Source organism: Colias philodice, chromosome 5 (genome assembly GCF_061535455.1).
Source record: "Colias philodice isolate Cphi_HAF_F1 chromosome 5, ilColPhil1 Martin Lab GWU primary, whole genome shotgun sequence".
Classification (NCBI taxonomy): Eukaryota; Metazoa; Arthropoda; class Insecta; order Lepidoptera; family Pieridae; genus Colias; species Colias philodice.
The window spans coordinates 3,139,735-3,152,572 of record NC_143090.1 but is presented as its reverse complement, the minus strand read 5'-3'; the positions used below and the strand labels follow the sequence as shown (position 1 = coordinate 3,152,572).

The window sequence follows — 12,838 nt, the reverse complement described above, 5'->3', positions numbered from 1 at the left end:
TTTAAACTTCATTAATTATATAAACTTAGGTAATTCTATCTTTACCATCATCGAAGATCTGTGAAAAGATAGATCACTTTTAATTTACACTAGCTTTCCGCCCGCGGCTTCGCCCGCTTTGTCTAGAACATAATAAATTATATACTAAAACCTTCCTCTTGAATCACTCTATTAAAAAAACCGCATCAAAATCCGTTGCGTAGTTTTAAATATTTAAGCATACTATGTAGTGATGATATAGGTCATTTTTTTATATATGGTCTACGTTTTCCAAAAAAATCAACGTGCGTTTTTGGGTAACATGCATTGTATACCGTATAATTTAGATTTAACTGATTTATACGCATTGCTCTTAAAATTTAATTATCTTTTGTTAACAGGAGCGATTCCCATGGTAACTGCGACGGTATACTGCGCCCCCGCACCGTTACGATACGCAGCTCTCGCCGTGTATAGCCTTGGAAGCCTTCTAGGACTGTACAAGGTATTTATTTTTCGTAATATGCTACTGATATACTCAATCGATGTGGAATTTATAATATAAAATATGATACATTGTTATTCCTGTATGCTTACAAAAGTTATCGCATATATCAAAACTTCCGTAATGAGAGATTTTTAAAACTTTTGAATGTTTTACTCATAATAATTATGAGTCGAGTATTTCAAAGGGAAAGGCATAATTAAACTTTTATACAATCACTTAAATATTAAACAGGAAGGAAGTAAAGAATGAAGAAGGAATTCCTTACCCAAAATTACCGAAAATTTTAGCTCGAAATGACGTCATACAAAGTATATCTGAAAATAAATTGGAACGGGTTTCTACGATCGCACATCGTGTCCACGTTTCGTCACGGAACTCTTCAATACGTAATTCTGACGTAGATGGAATAAAAAAAGTACATTTGGGATAAACAATATCAATATTGTTTTCAATTTAACGGGTTCGAATGGGTATTTGGACAAACCCACATAAAGGAATGTCCCTTTTTGGAATTACGACCAGATGCGTATGATAGGTATCTGTTACACCGGTCTATTTATTTTGCGAGCGAGTAATCGAGCTTCTACACCTTTGTATCCAATGGTAATCGAACCCAGTTCCTTTCGGTTGTGTTAGTCCTACATTATACCTACCAATGTGCCGAAAGAGCGATTTTCATTTTTGAAGTGAAACTTCTTTAGGCGCGTTGAGAATAAAATTTCAAGGTTGTGTCATGGCAATACCATCACGTCACCACCACCACCTGCCACACGGTAATGCGACGATTTTGAGATCTTTGAATCATGCCAAAGAAGTTTCACTTCTGACTCGTGGCTCGCTCAGGCTTTTTTTAAAATCCTCTTAACTGTTGAACTATTATGTAATTATAATCTAGAAAAAATTTAAACGTCATTAATATTTAATACCCATTCCGGATGTAGCAATTAAAGAATGACCATTTGAACATATTCATATTCACAATAACAAAAAATCTCTATCGACGAAATATTATGACGTAGTTATGTATCAAACAATGACGTTATCATTCTGGCATTTTAAAAGCACCTCTTATTAGAATAACATCGTTCATGTTTATTGTTCAAAAAACATGTATTTTTATCAATAAAAATTAGCATATCAGATGTTTTTCTCACAATTGCCTATCTCAATATTTTTCCTTAAATATAAAATAATTAAGTTACATGTAACTATTAATATATTGAATAAAAAAAAACATGTCCTTTATGAACCAATTACCTACTATAAAATATCAAGAACATCCAGATTTGGAAACCGGCTGATTTTTTGTAAATTAAATATCGCAGTGCCGTTTAACCTTTCTTCCTTGTAAAATGAAAACCTGAAATTAAACAGCAATAGGTAAATACCAACAAAGATTCGATTTAGCTCAGCTGATAAGTTGATTACTTCCTAGCCTTTGAAGATACTATATCAAAGGAAAACTGCTAAATGGCCCAGAGTTCAAGATAATTGAGTTTAACTCTTCATTGCACTTGGGAAAGTAAAAATAAACAGTAATAATTATATTGAAACAGCTTAATTAATAAGTTGAAACTAACTTGCGTCATAAGTGAATGCAGGCTTACAACTGCGACGTATATAGAAAAATAAGAAAGTAATCATTGGGTATTTACCACGTATTTACGGTAATAAAGGGCATTAACTATTGTATAATATAATTTTGTTATAAGGAAAACTAAATAGTTAACTGTATCCTGTTCTCCAAACTTATTGTAGCGACAAATCAACTAATTTAGGATTAATTTGAAACGATCAAAACAGGCAAATTGAAGCAAATATTTTTTTTATATTAAATAAAAGGATGTCAATAGTTAATAATGTCATAAGCAATAATGATGCAAAGTTTGTCAACTGTCGAAGACTAATAAATACAAATACCCTGTCTGGTAGAAGACAGAAGACTGATTACCTACTTGCAAAAAAAAACAGAATCTGTAATGTGGGCTCATTTTCTAAATAATTTATAGTATTATTTAAATGCATAGATACTACACCAGGGCAAAAATATTTAAACAATTTGCAAATAATTTTTAAAAGGCTCTAAATACACATCCATGGTTTTGTTTAGCAAACGCGTCTGTAATCTTTTAACTTTTTAGACCAATAACGAGTACACAAATTATGAAAACAAGTTCAATAATATCGTTCCTTGCAGGCAATGCGAGCATGGTCACCATGGGAACGGCGACTATGCTTCGCCGCCCCATTCTGCATGCGGTTGCTGCTCGCCGGCGCAAGAGCGGCCCGGGTCGGGGGCGGCGACCCACATGCTATCCTGCATGTCTTCCTACAGGTAAAGTAACAGATATAGACTTGATTGTAGACAATATGAAAAAGTAGAACAATCCAAAAAATGAAAAAGAAAATGTACGCTATTTCACTAAGTAGTCAGTAGTAGAATTTACCTTGGCCTTTCTCTTGAAAAAGGACGAGTACAGTATGAAAATCACAATATGTACAACATTTTACCAATGATTTATCATAAACATTAAAACCTGAAAATCATCAATCTGGTTGAACTATGAAGATGCGCGATTTATCTTATGCAAATTTTATGATGTACTCATAAAATTCGCTTTAGGACATATGAATTTAAATTCCATTAAAGTTAAGATGATGAAGAGTTAAAGTTTGTAAAATGTAATGATTATTTCATATTTCCAAAGTAAGTTAAATATCCTATATAATTCAGGTAAGTTAATAATTTTGGAAACAGTAGAAACGAAAACGTCCTAATTTACCTTGGATGAATCATTACTCTCCTATAATTTCAAGAAAAGTAATTATTACTATATTGTATTTATAAAGACTTTCTCGTTCAATTCAACTTTCGAGTTTTATTCCTTTTTGATAAAATTAAACGCTAATAGCTCTTCCCACGCTTTCAATATCCAAAAGTTATTTAAGGTTAAGCTTTAATTCAGTTTAAGGTGATGAATTAATTTTTCTAACATTTACGGCCCTTTTCAAACCTTCGTAATTTTTATATTAATAAAGTTGTCGTGATGAAAATTCTTGACAAGAAAGTTCAATAGTAACACAATACGTCTACCGTTTTAGAAACATGATTCCATGATATTTTCTCGATAGAAAAAAAATACAAAGTTCTCATTGTTATTTTTTTTTAATCTCTGGCATCTTCAAAATAACAAACGTAAAGTTACGACTTTTTGGATATTAACTATAAAATATACAACCTATACGTCTACCGTGTTAGAATTTTGAAATATGCGATGGTTTTGAAATAAACAAGAAATACTTGAAATTAGCGCGCGACCAGCCAATATAGCGAGAGCCGCCCTGTACCTTCTCACCCCGATCGCTGCACGAGTCATTCCCGCTACGGCCGTCACACGGGGAACTTGTGTCGCTTGCGCAATCGTAAAAAAGGGTGACAACACGATAATACAAAATGAGACAAATGGGGACAATAAAGAAAATAAGAAGAAGAAACATAAAGGTTGGAGGAAAAAGAATGCTTACAATTGGAACAAATTAATGAAGTAAGTTGGTTTTATTTTAAATTTGATGATAATTGTATTATAGACGATGTTTGATATGTACCCCTGTTTTAAGTACATAACGAATGTGTAAGATTTTTTCATTTATAGCATAAATAATCTTTTCAGAAATCCGGAATCCAGAAGAAAAATAAACCCACTGATTGTTCACAATGTGAACCCACTCCTTCGTAAGTACCTTTATTCAGTCAAAAATGTATGTTATCAACGCTCTACTGGTTTTATCGCATGATTCCATTTTTAGCAAAAAGCAACAAAGTGCAAAGAAATAAAAAATCATGGTGAACTTAGTGGAAGTATGGTGGACGTAATATGGTAATATGGAACAGGAGCTCATTGGAGTAGTATTATATTTAAAAAAAATACGAAATAATTTCAAGAATTACATTTCTTAGTAGGTGGTAGATAAGTATGTTGTATAAAGAATTTGATGTTGATATTTATTTCATTTATACTTACTACACCTGTGCGGGAAATTGCTTAGTAATAAAACAGGTTTATATTCATATATACATAGTAATGTTAGTTTTCATTTCGAAAAATTTTGTGTAAGTACATATATTAAATTGAGTTCCTGGGTGATCTGGAAACACAATTGGGACCGGAAGATGGCGCTGCAGGCACTCCTCCTAATCACATGAACCGATTTGGATGAATATTTGTGTGCACATTTCATTGTTGTGGGATGATTGGTTGATTCGTTTTCAAATTAGCTAATATTATGTATTTTTGTTGCAAACTTAATTTAATGTTTATAATACATTATTATTGGTATAAATAAGCCAGTGTTCGTCTCACATTGCTGTACCTGCCTACCTACCCTACCAGGGCCTAACTTTGTTCTGGCTATTTTATTTTGATTATTTGTAATGAATAATTACAATTATAATAGAGTGCAAAAAATAAATACATGCGTCCATATATTTTGTGTTTTTTTTAAAACAATTTTTTTATTTAAAAAAATATCATTCCGACCGCGGCTTTGCCCGCGTGGAATGAGGTTATATCCTGAATCCTGTTTTATCCCACAGAAGTGTTCAGTTCGGATAAAAAGTATCCTATGTGTAAATCCAGGCAATTAGCTATATTTTATCAAAATTGGTAATGTAGTCTTGACGTGATTAAGTAACAACTAACAAAAAAATATACAAATTAACATCCAAAGTTTCGCATCAGTTTTACTGTATTAGTGATATCTTCCACTCTTGACTTTGACTGAGAAGAATTAGGGTTTATAACTTCTTTCAGAAATAGTACCTTTCATTTCTGGGCATGATGTAATATCTACGTCAGCATCAAATTCTATCTAAATCAATTCAGTAGTCCGCGTTATTGAGTACCATTTCATTTTTTCAGAGTAACAATATTTTTTGTTATTTTAAAGATTATTTACAACCTGTTTTGTAATAAAGTAAACATTACGAAATAATAATAATTATTAATAATGTCTAAGTAGTTGTTGGAAAGAAGATTATTTGTTTATAAGCAAGAAAATAAAACCAATAAATCAACAATTAAATAAATGTATAACAATATTATAACTGTATGACGACTCCATACATGTTTGTCCCGAGTCGGCCAGCGGCAGCGCGGCGAGTGTGCAAGAATGACTTCGCGCACACCCGCGTTCGCGATAGCGAGCTATTAGACTCCGCCCGCCAAGCAGTGGATTTTTTTTTGTGTATCGTCTTAACTTAACATTTAAACGAAAAAGTTATTGGAAATTAAATTGATTGTTCATCATCGATGAGATGTTTCTTTATTTCTTATAAGTAATTAAAATAATACGTTTTGTGTTAGTAAATATACATAGAAAAAATGCACAGGGAACTGACTTGAAACAAAAATATTTTTACACATTACAAAGGATGTAAACCGCATTGTTACATAAGTATTGATGTGTGGACAGAATGAGGTCAACAGTTACGTAGTGGCCTGTGGCATAGTTCAGTGAACCAATAAGGAGGAACAGTCACGGGACGTCCGGCTGGCGGAGGGCCAAACATTCGACCTTACCCTTTGAAGACCCTTACATAACCCGAGTTCACCATGCACTTCAAATTTGATAATGATCTAAACACTACATGTCGTCTTTTTTTGTGTATTGATCAAAAACTAGAATTATGAGCAGATAGTATGCATAGTTTAGTTCTTACTATAGAGAATTGTTTGTCACTGTTGTTAGCTTTTACTCATCTAAAAGATTGAATGTGTGTTACTCATAGTCTTAAAACCCTGATATCATCATTGAGGCAAATAGACTATTGCTAAATCGGTAAATTTGCGTTTCGGTACTTAAAAATGGATAGACTGTGCCACTGTTGTGAGTTCTAGCAAATGCAAGGGAACATGTCTATTTTGATCTGACTAATTCATACACTTAAATAACTTCGGAAAATCGACTCTTAACATAGATATAAATAGAATAGGGAAAAGGATAAAGAAGATGATCTCTTTGTCGATGGTATAACCCCTGATGACGTAAATGTGTCATAGTACGGTAAATATAGTACCACTTTAATATCTCCAATGAAGGTGCGGTAACGAGGTGTGCTAACTACTGTTTGTTTAAAATGAATTATGGCATGTGGTGTCTATTATATTGCCTGACATTATTACCGAAAATTCATATTAACACAAACGAAAGGGCTCGGTTACCTAGTAAAAAATAAAAACGAAGCAACCGCCCAAATGTACTTCCCAGAACAAGAGTCTCTAGAAAAAGTTTTTTCACTTGCTATATTTAATATTCCAGAGTTGGTATCTTGGCAAAAAGGTCATATAGTCAAATATTCTTCAGACATAAAAATACACCATCCAACTTGGACATACTGAACCAAACTGCTCTCAGTTGAAATATAGGTAATTAATACTTTCCTCCAACAAGTTCAAACTCTACAAATAATTCAGTTAAAAAAGTTAAAAGAAAAAATTTCTTTCGCATGAAAATTCTAAACTCATTTTTAATAACGATTGTTCTTCTTTTATATGCAAAATTTTAACCTTATTGATGTCGTTTTAATGAATTAGGTCACGAGCTAAATTTTTAAAGTAAAATTGGAAATAATTTGGAAAATCCAAAAGTGCACGCCTCATAATTTTTTTTTAATAAATATTTATTAATTATTATTTTTGTTTATTTAATAACAATTAAACCACATCGAATCAGACCCTGAAAAATGAAAGGGTTCTATTCCTGAGCATACTCAAGCGTAAGAGAAAAAAAAAGACTCGATTAGTAAAGTATTTCGGTCGCTATCGTGTTAACAAGAAAAAGGATCCGCACATACAGACACACGGACGTCCAAGACAGAACTTTTTTAAACTGTTTTTTAACTAGTTTAAATAACAAAAATGACATCAAAAATATCATGAACGTTAAAAATAGTGTTTTTTCTTAATATGTGTATGTATGTATTATCTTACAAGTGCAATGTATGATACATAATGGTTAGGGAGCCAGGTGCAAATTTGGTTAACTATTTCCTCTCAAGAGATAATTCGTCAGACGCATGAGAGTATAGTATTATAAAGCCTCGTGAACGTCAGCTGGCGCTCGGTTGGGGGGGTGAGCGGTTGTAGCCTCCCACGCACATAGGAAAAAAAATACATTTCCTCTCAGCTAAAAATTTGTCAAATTGTAGCTAACCCAATATCTCAACGAAAAAAAATAGTCAGCTGGTTACAACATGGTATATTATACGTCAGCTGGTGTCTCGAACATCAAAGTTAAATTTAAAGAAAAATTTATTTTCCGTTATTTCCTCTCAAACAAAAATTTACCTGATGATAGCTTATATGTAACTGTGGATAAATATATATGTCAGCTGGCTGTATCTTGGTGGAAAAACCGTCAGCTGATACGGGAGGCTACAACCGCTCTTCCCCCCAACCGAGCTCCAGCTGACGTTCACGAGGCTTTATAATACTATACTTTGATGCATTTTACTAATTACCGCTTGAGAGGAACTTGGTCATAAAATCTGCTGCTGGCTCCCGGACCATAAAGACATTTTAAGTTTGAAAAATCAGATGTTTTGCGCGAAGTGACAGTAGTACCCACCTCAACGCTTCGCTTATGAGGCGTGCAATTGAATGTACTTTTTAATCCATTGAAATCGACGAACGAAAAATAAATTGAAAAAGTTTTACAATTCAGTCTGAAACGGCAATAAACTAACTAATATCTTAATTAAACTGATATTATAATATATAACCGTTGAATCGAATAAACAGTTTTAAATGGCTTATTAATATCCGAATTAATTATACAATATATTGAGAGTGAAACGAAAGGTTGATGATATCTACGTGACGATACTGTTATTATATTTTGATCATAATTTAACATACACATACCTACTAGAAATTACTTACCTATGCTAGTAATTATTATATAAATCTTCATATCTATTATTTTTAATTAATAATTAATTTTACAAATTAAAGATTCTGAACACATATGAGATCATAGGATTAAATCAATGCCTTTATAGTATTAACTTAAAACAACTTACGATTTTTGCCATAGATAAAACGAAAAGATCCTCTGCATCATACACTATGAATACAAACTTCTAACCAGAACTTTACGTAACAGTTTTAATTGGAGTGAAGTTGCTGCTCTCCTCGATACTCCAACTCTTAAGTGTTGTTAGAATCGTTCCGTTCTCTGCATACAAACTATTTTATGAAAATATCTTTATATACTATCTTAGGATTGATAGATATTTGTTGATTCAATAAATAGAAAAGTATACTTGAAAAACGTTTTATTAGCTAGAGAATTTTCAAATTGCCTGTTGAATAAAAAATTCTTACATCAGTCCACTGGCAAAAGGAAAATTTCTAAATTTGAAGCAAATATTCATGAATCAGAATTCAAAATATAAGTTGATGTAAATCCATATAATACTACAAAGGAAAGTCGCCCAAGGGATCTTTTGACCTTTAAAAATCCAAAATATCCCCGAACACTGTAGCGAGAAGCATCCATTAATAAGCAAGTCATGAAATATTAAGGAGACGTCATAAAATGAAACAGGTGGGTCTCAACTCGGCTAATGTTTAGTATTCACTGATCAAATTTAATGCCCCGCTGAGTAAGGAATACGGGACCCTTGTCAACTTCACGTTTGGCAGTATTAGGCATACCACAACCACTAATGAAAATAAACGCATACAAATACGTAAATTTAACAGCCAGTAACTGGCTCCATTATTTTATTTTATGTTTTCTTTGTTTGATTCTTTTAAAACAATGTTGAAAATTATATTATTAGATATGTTTTTCTCCGATATTGACTCGGATATAATATAAGGAAGATTATTAGATATGTTTTTCTCCGATATTGACTCGGATATAATATAAGGAAGACACCCAGTGATATAAAAATTATTTTTTCTAGATTACTGGGAAAGGTAGATGTAGTTGTAAGGAAGGTAATTATTATTTCAATGAATTAGGGTTTCGAACAAAAACTTCTTGTGTACGAAGATGCCATCACGTTCTCTGCAATCTATAGATCGTGCTATACAAACCACAGAGGGAAAATACAATGACGTCATATCCGCATATGTCAGGTGTATCGTGCATTATAGGAACCTGCACCAGAGGTAATTAATGTACTGGAATCAATTTTATTTATTATGTGCATTTGCTGTATTTGCCACTGTTTAATGCTATTCTAAATTTTTCCATATTGGAAGTCGTCGCAGTTTCCATTTTACCTAGATGTTAGATCCTAGACATACCCTGATGATTTTTAAAACTTTTGCAGAATTCTTAGAAATAATTTTTCTTAATAGAAAAATAGAAACTAGTATACTTTTATTGATTAAAAATCGTTATTTACTTTTTTTTTTCCTTGTGTGAAATAACTCTGGCCACAATTTTTTATAAGTTAACTTGTCCTTAAATTGTTTGAGGAAGCATATAAAAACTATTTGGACAACAAAATGTATACACAAAATCCCACCAAATCCCTTAGGGAAACTAATTGTGCACCGTAGGTAAATGGACATAATTCGCGTAATTAAATCGCGTTTTGGGTCACAGGAAGGCAAAGGAATTCAGATGACGACATCAGCATACATTATGTATGTAACTATTTTGCTAACGTCAAATACCTAGTTTCAGCAATTCCGATAAAGACAGGAAATATTTGGGATATTAATGGATATTCACCTTTTCATAAAAATGACAAACAATATGGTTTCTCTGGGAGCGAAAAAAGTGCTTCAAGAGCAAACTTAGATAAACTCATAAAAATACTAAGTATAATATTTCTAGGGGAATCTTTATTTACACGTAATATTTTAGAAATTGAACCTAAATGCGGATCCTAATTTATCTGAATACTTATCCAGTCGTCCAATGCACCACATAATAGTTAGCATTAGACTGAATGAGAAAAAAGGACAAGAAAGCAGAGCTTCTCCTCACAGTTTTTGTTACCATCAAGAAATATGTATTGGGTTACCATCCCTACAGTAGAAACGGATACTTACTCAACCATCTAAAGAGATAGAGAGACAAAATCTCTTTATATGAACAATTTGTTTCCAGGACGCAGTGTCCCTCGGAGGCGGAGTAATCGGAGCCCTCCACATTCCGGAGAAGTGGTTCCCCGGCTCAGTGGACCGCTGCTTGAACTCTCATAACATTATGCACGTTCTGGTTGTGCTTGCTGTGTACTCCATGCACCAGGTAAAGTAGAAACAAAACCAAAATATTTTTATTTCACTAAGTTTAAATAAGTTATAACACAATGCCTTTAAATATAAGGAATTGTGTTGCATACGGACCACATAAAAATATTATATTCTTAATTAGATAATATTAATAATTTCTCGAGTATATAGAGTAGTTACGTGTTCGTGTGTATCTAGTGAAGTGCAGCGCGTGATTCACTCACTATTTGTTGTACCTACCTATATGCAAGATAATAAAATGTGTGCGTGTACAAGTGTACACACGTAAGAAGTGAAACTTCTTTATTACCTTATTTTCCAAAAAATAATTTACTATATGCAACTTTACAGAAATACGTCGAATCACGCGTGGTAGGGATAAGAAAAAGAAGGCGCGTAACGGAAAAATGTCACGCGTAACAAAAAAATGTCACACTAAATTTTTTTCCAACCCCGATAAAGAAGTTTCACTTCAATAATGGAAAATCGTTTTTAGGTACAAATTACAAATATTTTTCCCAGCTCGCGGCTTCATTGGTATATAAACATAGTTAAGAATAATGAATGCAATCTTGTTCAGTATTATTCTTATTCGCAGCAGAGCTGTTATTCGAAGATTTTTACTGAAATTGTGTTGTTTCTTTCAGGTGACAACACGAGACATTGCGTGGATGTCGCGTGTGGACTGCCGCAGTCCCTTACGCCAACTCTGACGGTAGTTGGTGCTCGCCCGACTTCCCTCCCTCACCAAATCGAATCATCCAAGCACGATTCACCAAAAAAACGAATAATTAAACAATAATGGGTAAAATGATAAATCTATACTTCCTATAGGTTTGTCATTTTTACAGCGAAAAATAAACGACAAAAATGGAAAAAACTATTATAACGCCATAGAATAGACAGTTTGTTAGAAATGTTGGCTGTCCCAGTATCTAAGATACATTAATTTAAGTGATAATTACAAGAAATATTATTGCTAAGATTAAACAATAAACATACATATAAACGCATCAAACCACAAACATTACCGATTTTGACAAACATTAACCGAAAGGTGCCGAAAGTTATGAACAACATATCTTTCTCACTTCATTTACCTCCAAACAAATTATGTAGTTCAAAAAGGGAACTTGTAGACTCATTTACGCTTTTAATAATAGAATAAGGAAATAAAGCAATATTGTTTAACATTTAGAAAGGATTTAAAATTGATATTGTGCAATTAGTTAACAATATTTTTTAATAATGATAAGTTTTAGATGACAATATAATGGCCTAGGAATAGCCTCGTTGTTTTTAAATTCTTTCTAATGTTTTAAGTAATTATGGAAGCCACAATAAATATATAGTTCAAAGTCGCGGCGTAATAGCTATAGTGTATTGATAAGATTACACGTAAGGTATAACATTAAATTGTAAAACACCTCCCGGAGACAAACTTAACTTACATGTGTAAATTCGTCCAATAATGCGTGAACAAATTACATAAAGAATAATAATAACGCGTGCTCAAAATTGCAATATATTAAATTGGCTTATCAATAAAATTAAACTTCCTCGTAAATATAAGATATTGAAATTAAGTATGAAATAACAACAATAAGGAAAACCGCTTTAGTGATTAGAGTCATAAAAACATGCAAAATAACACGTTTAAAATAGTTATACAATTTTAGTGAAATTTAAAATTGTCTTCTTAATATTAGTCTCGTTCTCTTAACTAGGTATCAATTTTATAAACGACCAATTGGTGTGTTTTGTAACGTAGAAAATTGCTTGACAATCTTGAAAACATTTTTGGCCATAATTTTTTTATAGCTATATTAGTGTAGCCCTAAGTCGCGTAGTTAGATAGCAAAAGCAATAAATAGATTTTATTGTTAAGAAGTTTGACAAAAGTAGAAATAGCTGCCCACTACCCATTAGATTTCATTATACCTATAACATTCAAGTGTCCTGAAATGAGGTGCGGTTAATAAATATTTATTACGATATTCCATGATATATTATATCTATAAAACCTACACCTAAGTACATGTCTATATAAATAAAAATAATTTGGAAAATCCAAAAGTGCACGCCTCATAATTTT

General features: G+C 32.4%; 2 protein-coding genes across 2 annotated transcripts in view; both read left to right on the top strand.

Annotated features, from left to right (window-relative positions):
- The window catches only part of LOC149488339 (progestin and adipoQ receptor family member 4), a 64,838-nt gene extending 52,695 nt beyond the window's left edge, over positions 1 to 12,143 (top strand). Inside the window, exons 3-6 of the mRNA XM_089695042.1 lie at positions 381 to 484; positions 2,685 to 2,822; positions 10,619 to 10,759; positions 11,391 to 12,143. Coding sequence (XP_089551168.1) covers positions 381 to 484; positions 2,685 to 2,822; positions 10,619 to 10,759; positions 11,391 to 11,456 — 449 coding nt within the window. The 3' untranslated portion in view covers positions 11,457 to 12,143. The remainder of the gene's footprint in view (positions 1 to 380; positions 485 to 2,684; positions 2,823 to 10,618; positions 10,760 to 11,390) is intronic.
- Positions 3,173 to 5,038, top strand: LOC149488340 (uncharacterized). The gene is made up of 4 exons (XM_089695288.1): positions 3,173 to 3,194; positions 3,810 to 4,032; positions 4,159 to 4,220; positions 4,295 to 5,038. The coding sequence occupies exons 1-4, from the start codon at positions 3,173 to 3,175 to the stop codon at positions 4,333 to 4,335; spliced, it is 348 nt and encodes a 115-aa protein (XP_089551414.1). The 3' UTR covers positions 4,336 to 5,038.
- Positions 12,144 to 12,838: the final 695 nt, after the last annotated feature.

Excerpts from the sequence above, each read along its gene's own strand:
- LOC149488340 (XM_089695288.1), top strand. The coding sequence starts at position 3,173 with ATGATTATTTCATATTTCCAAA. Across the intron at positions 3,195-3,809 it reads GATTATTTCATATTTCCAAA|CCAATATAGCGAGAGCCGCC; the intron begins GTAAGTTAAATA and ends GCGCGCGACCAG. Across the intron at positions 4,033-4,158 it reads AATTGGAACAAATTAATGAA|AAATCCGGAATCCAGAAGAA; the intron begins GTAAGTTGGTTT and ends TAATCTTTTCAG.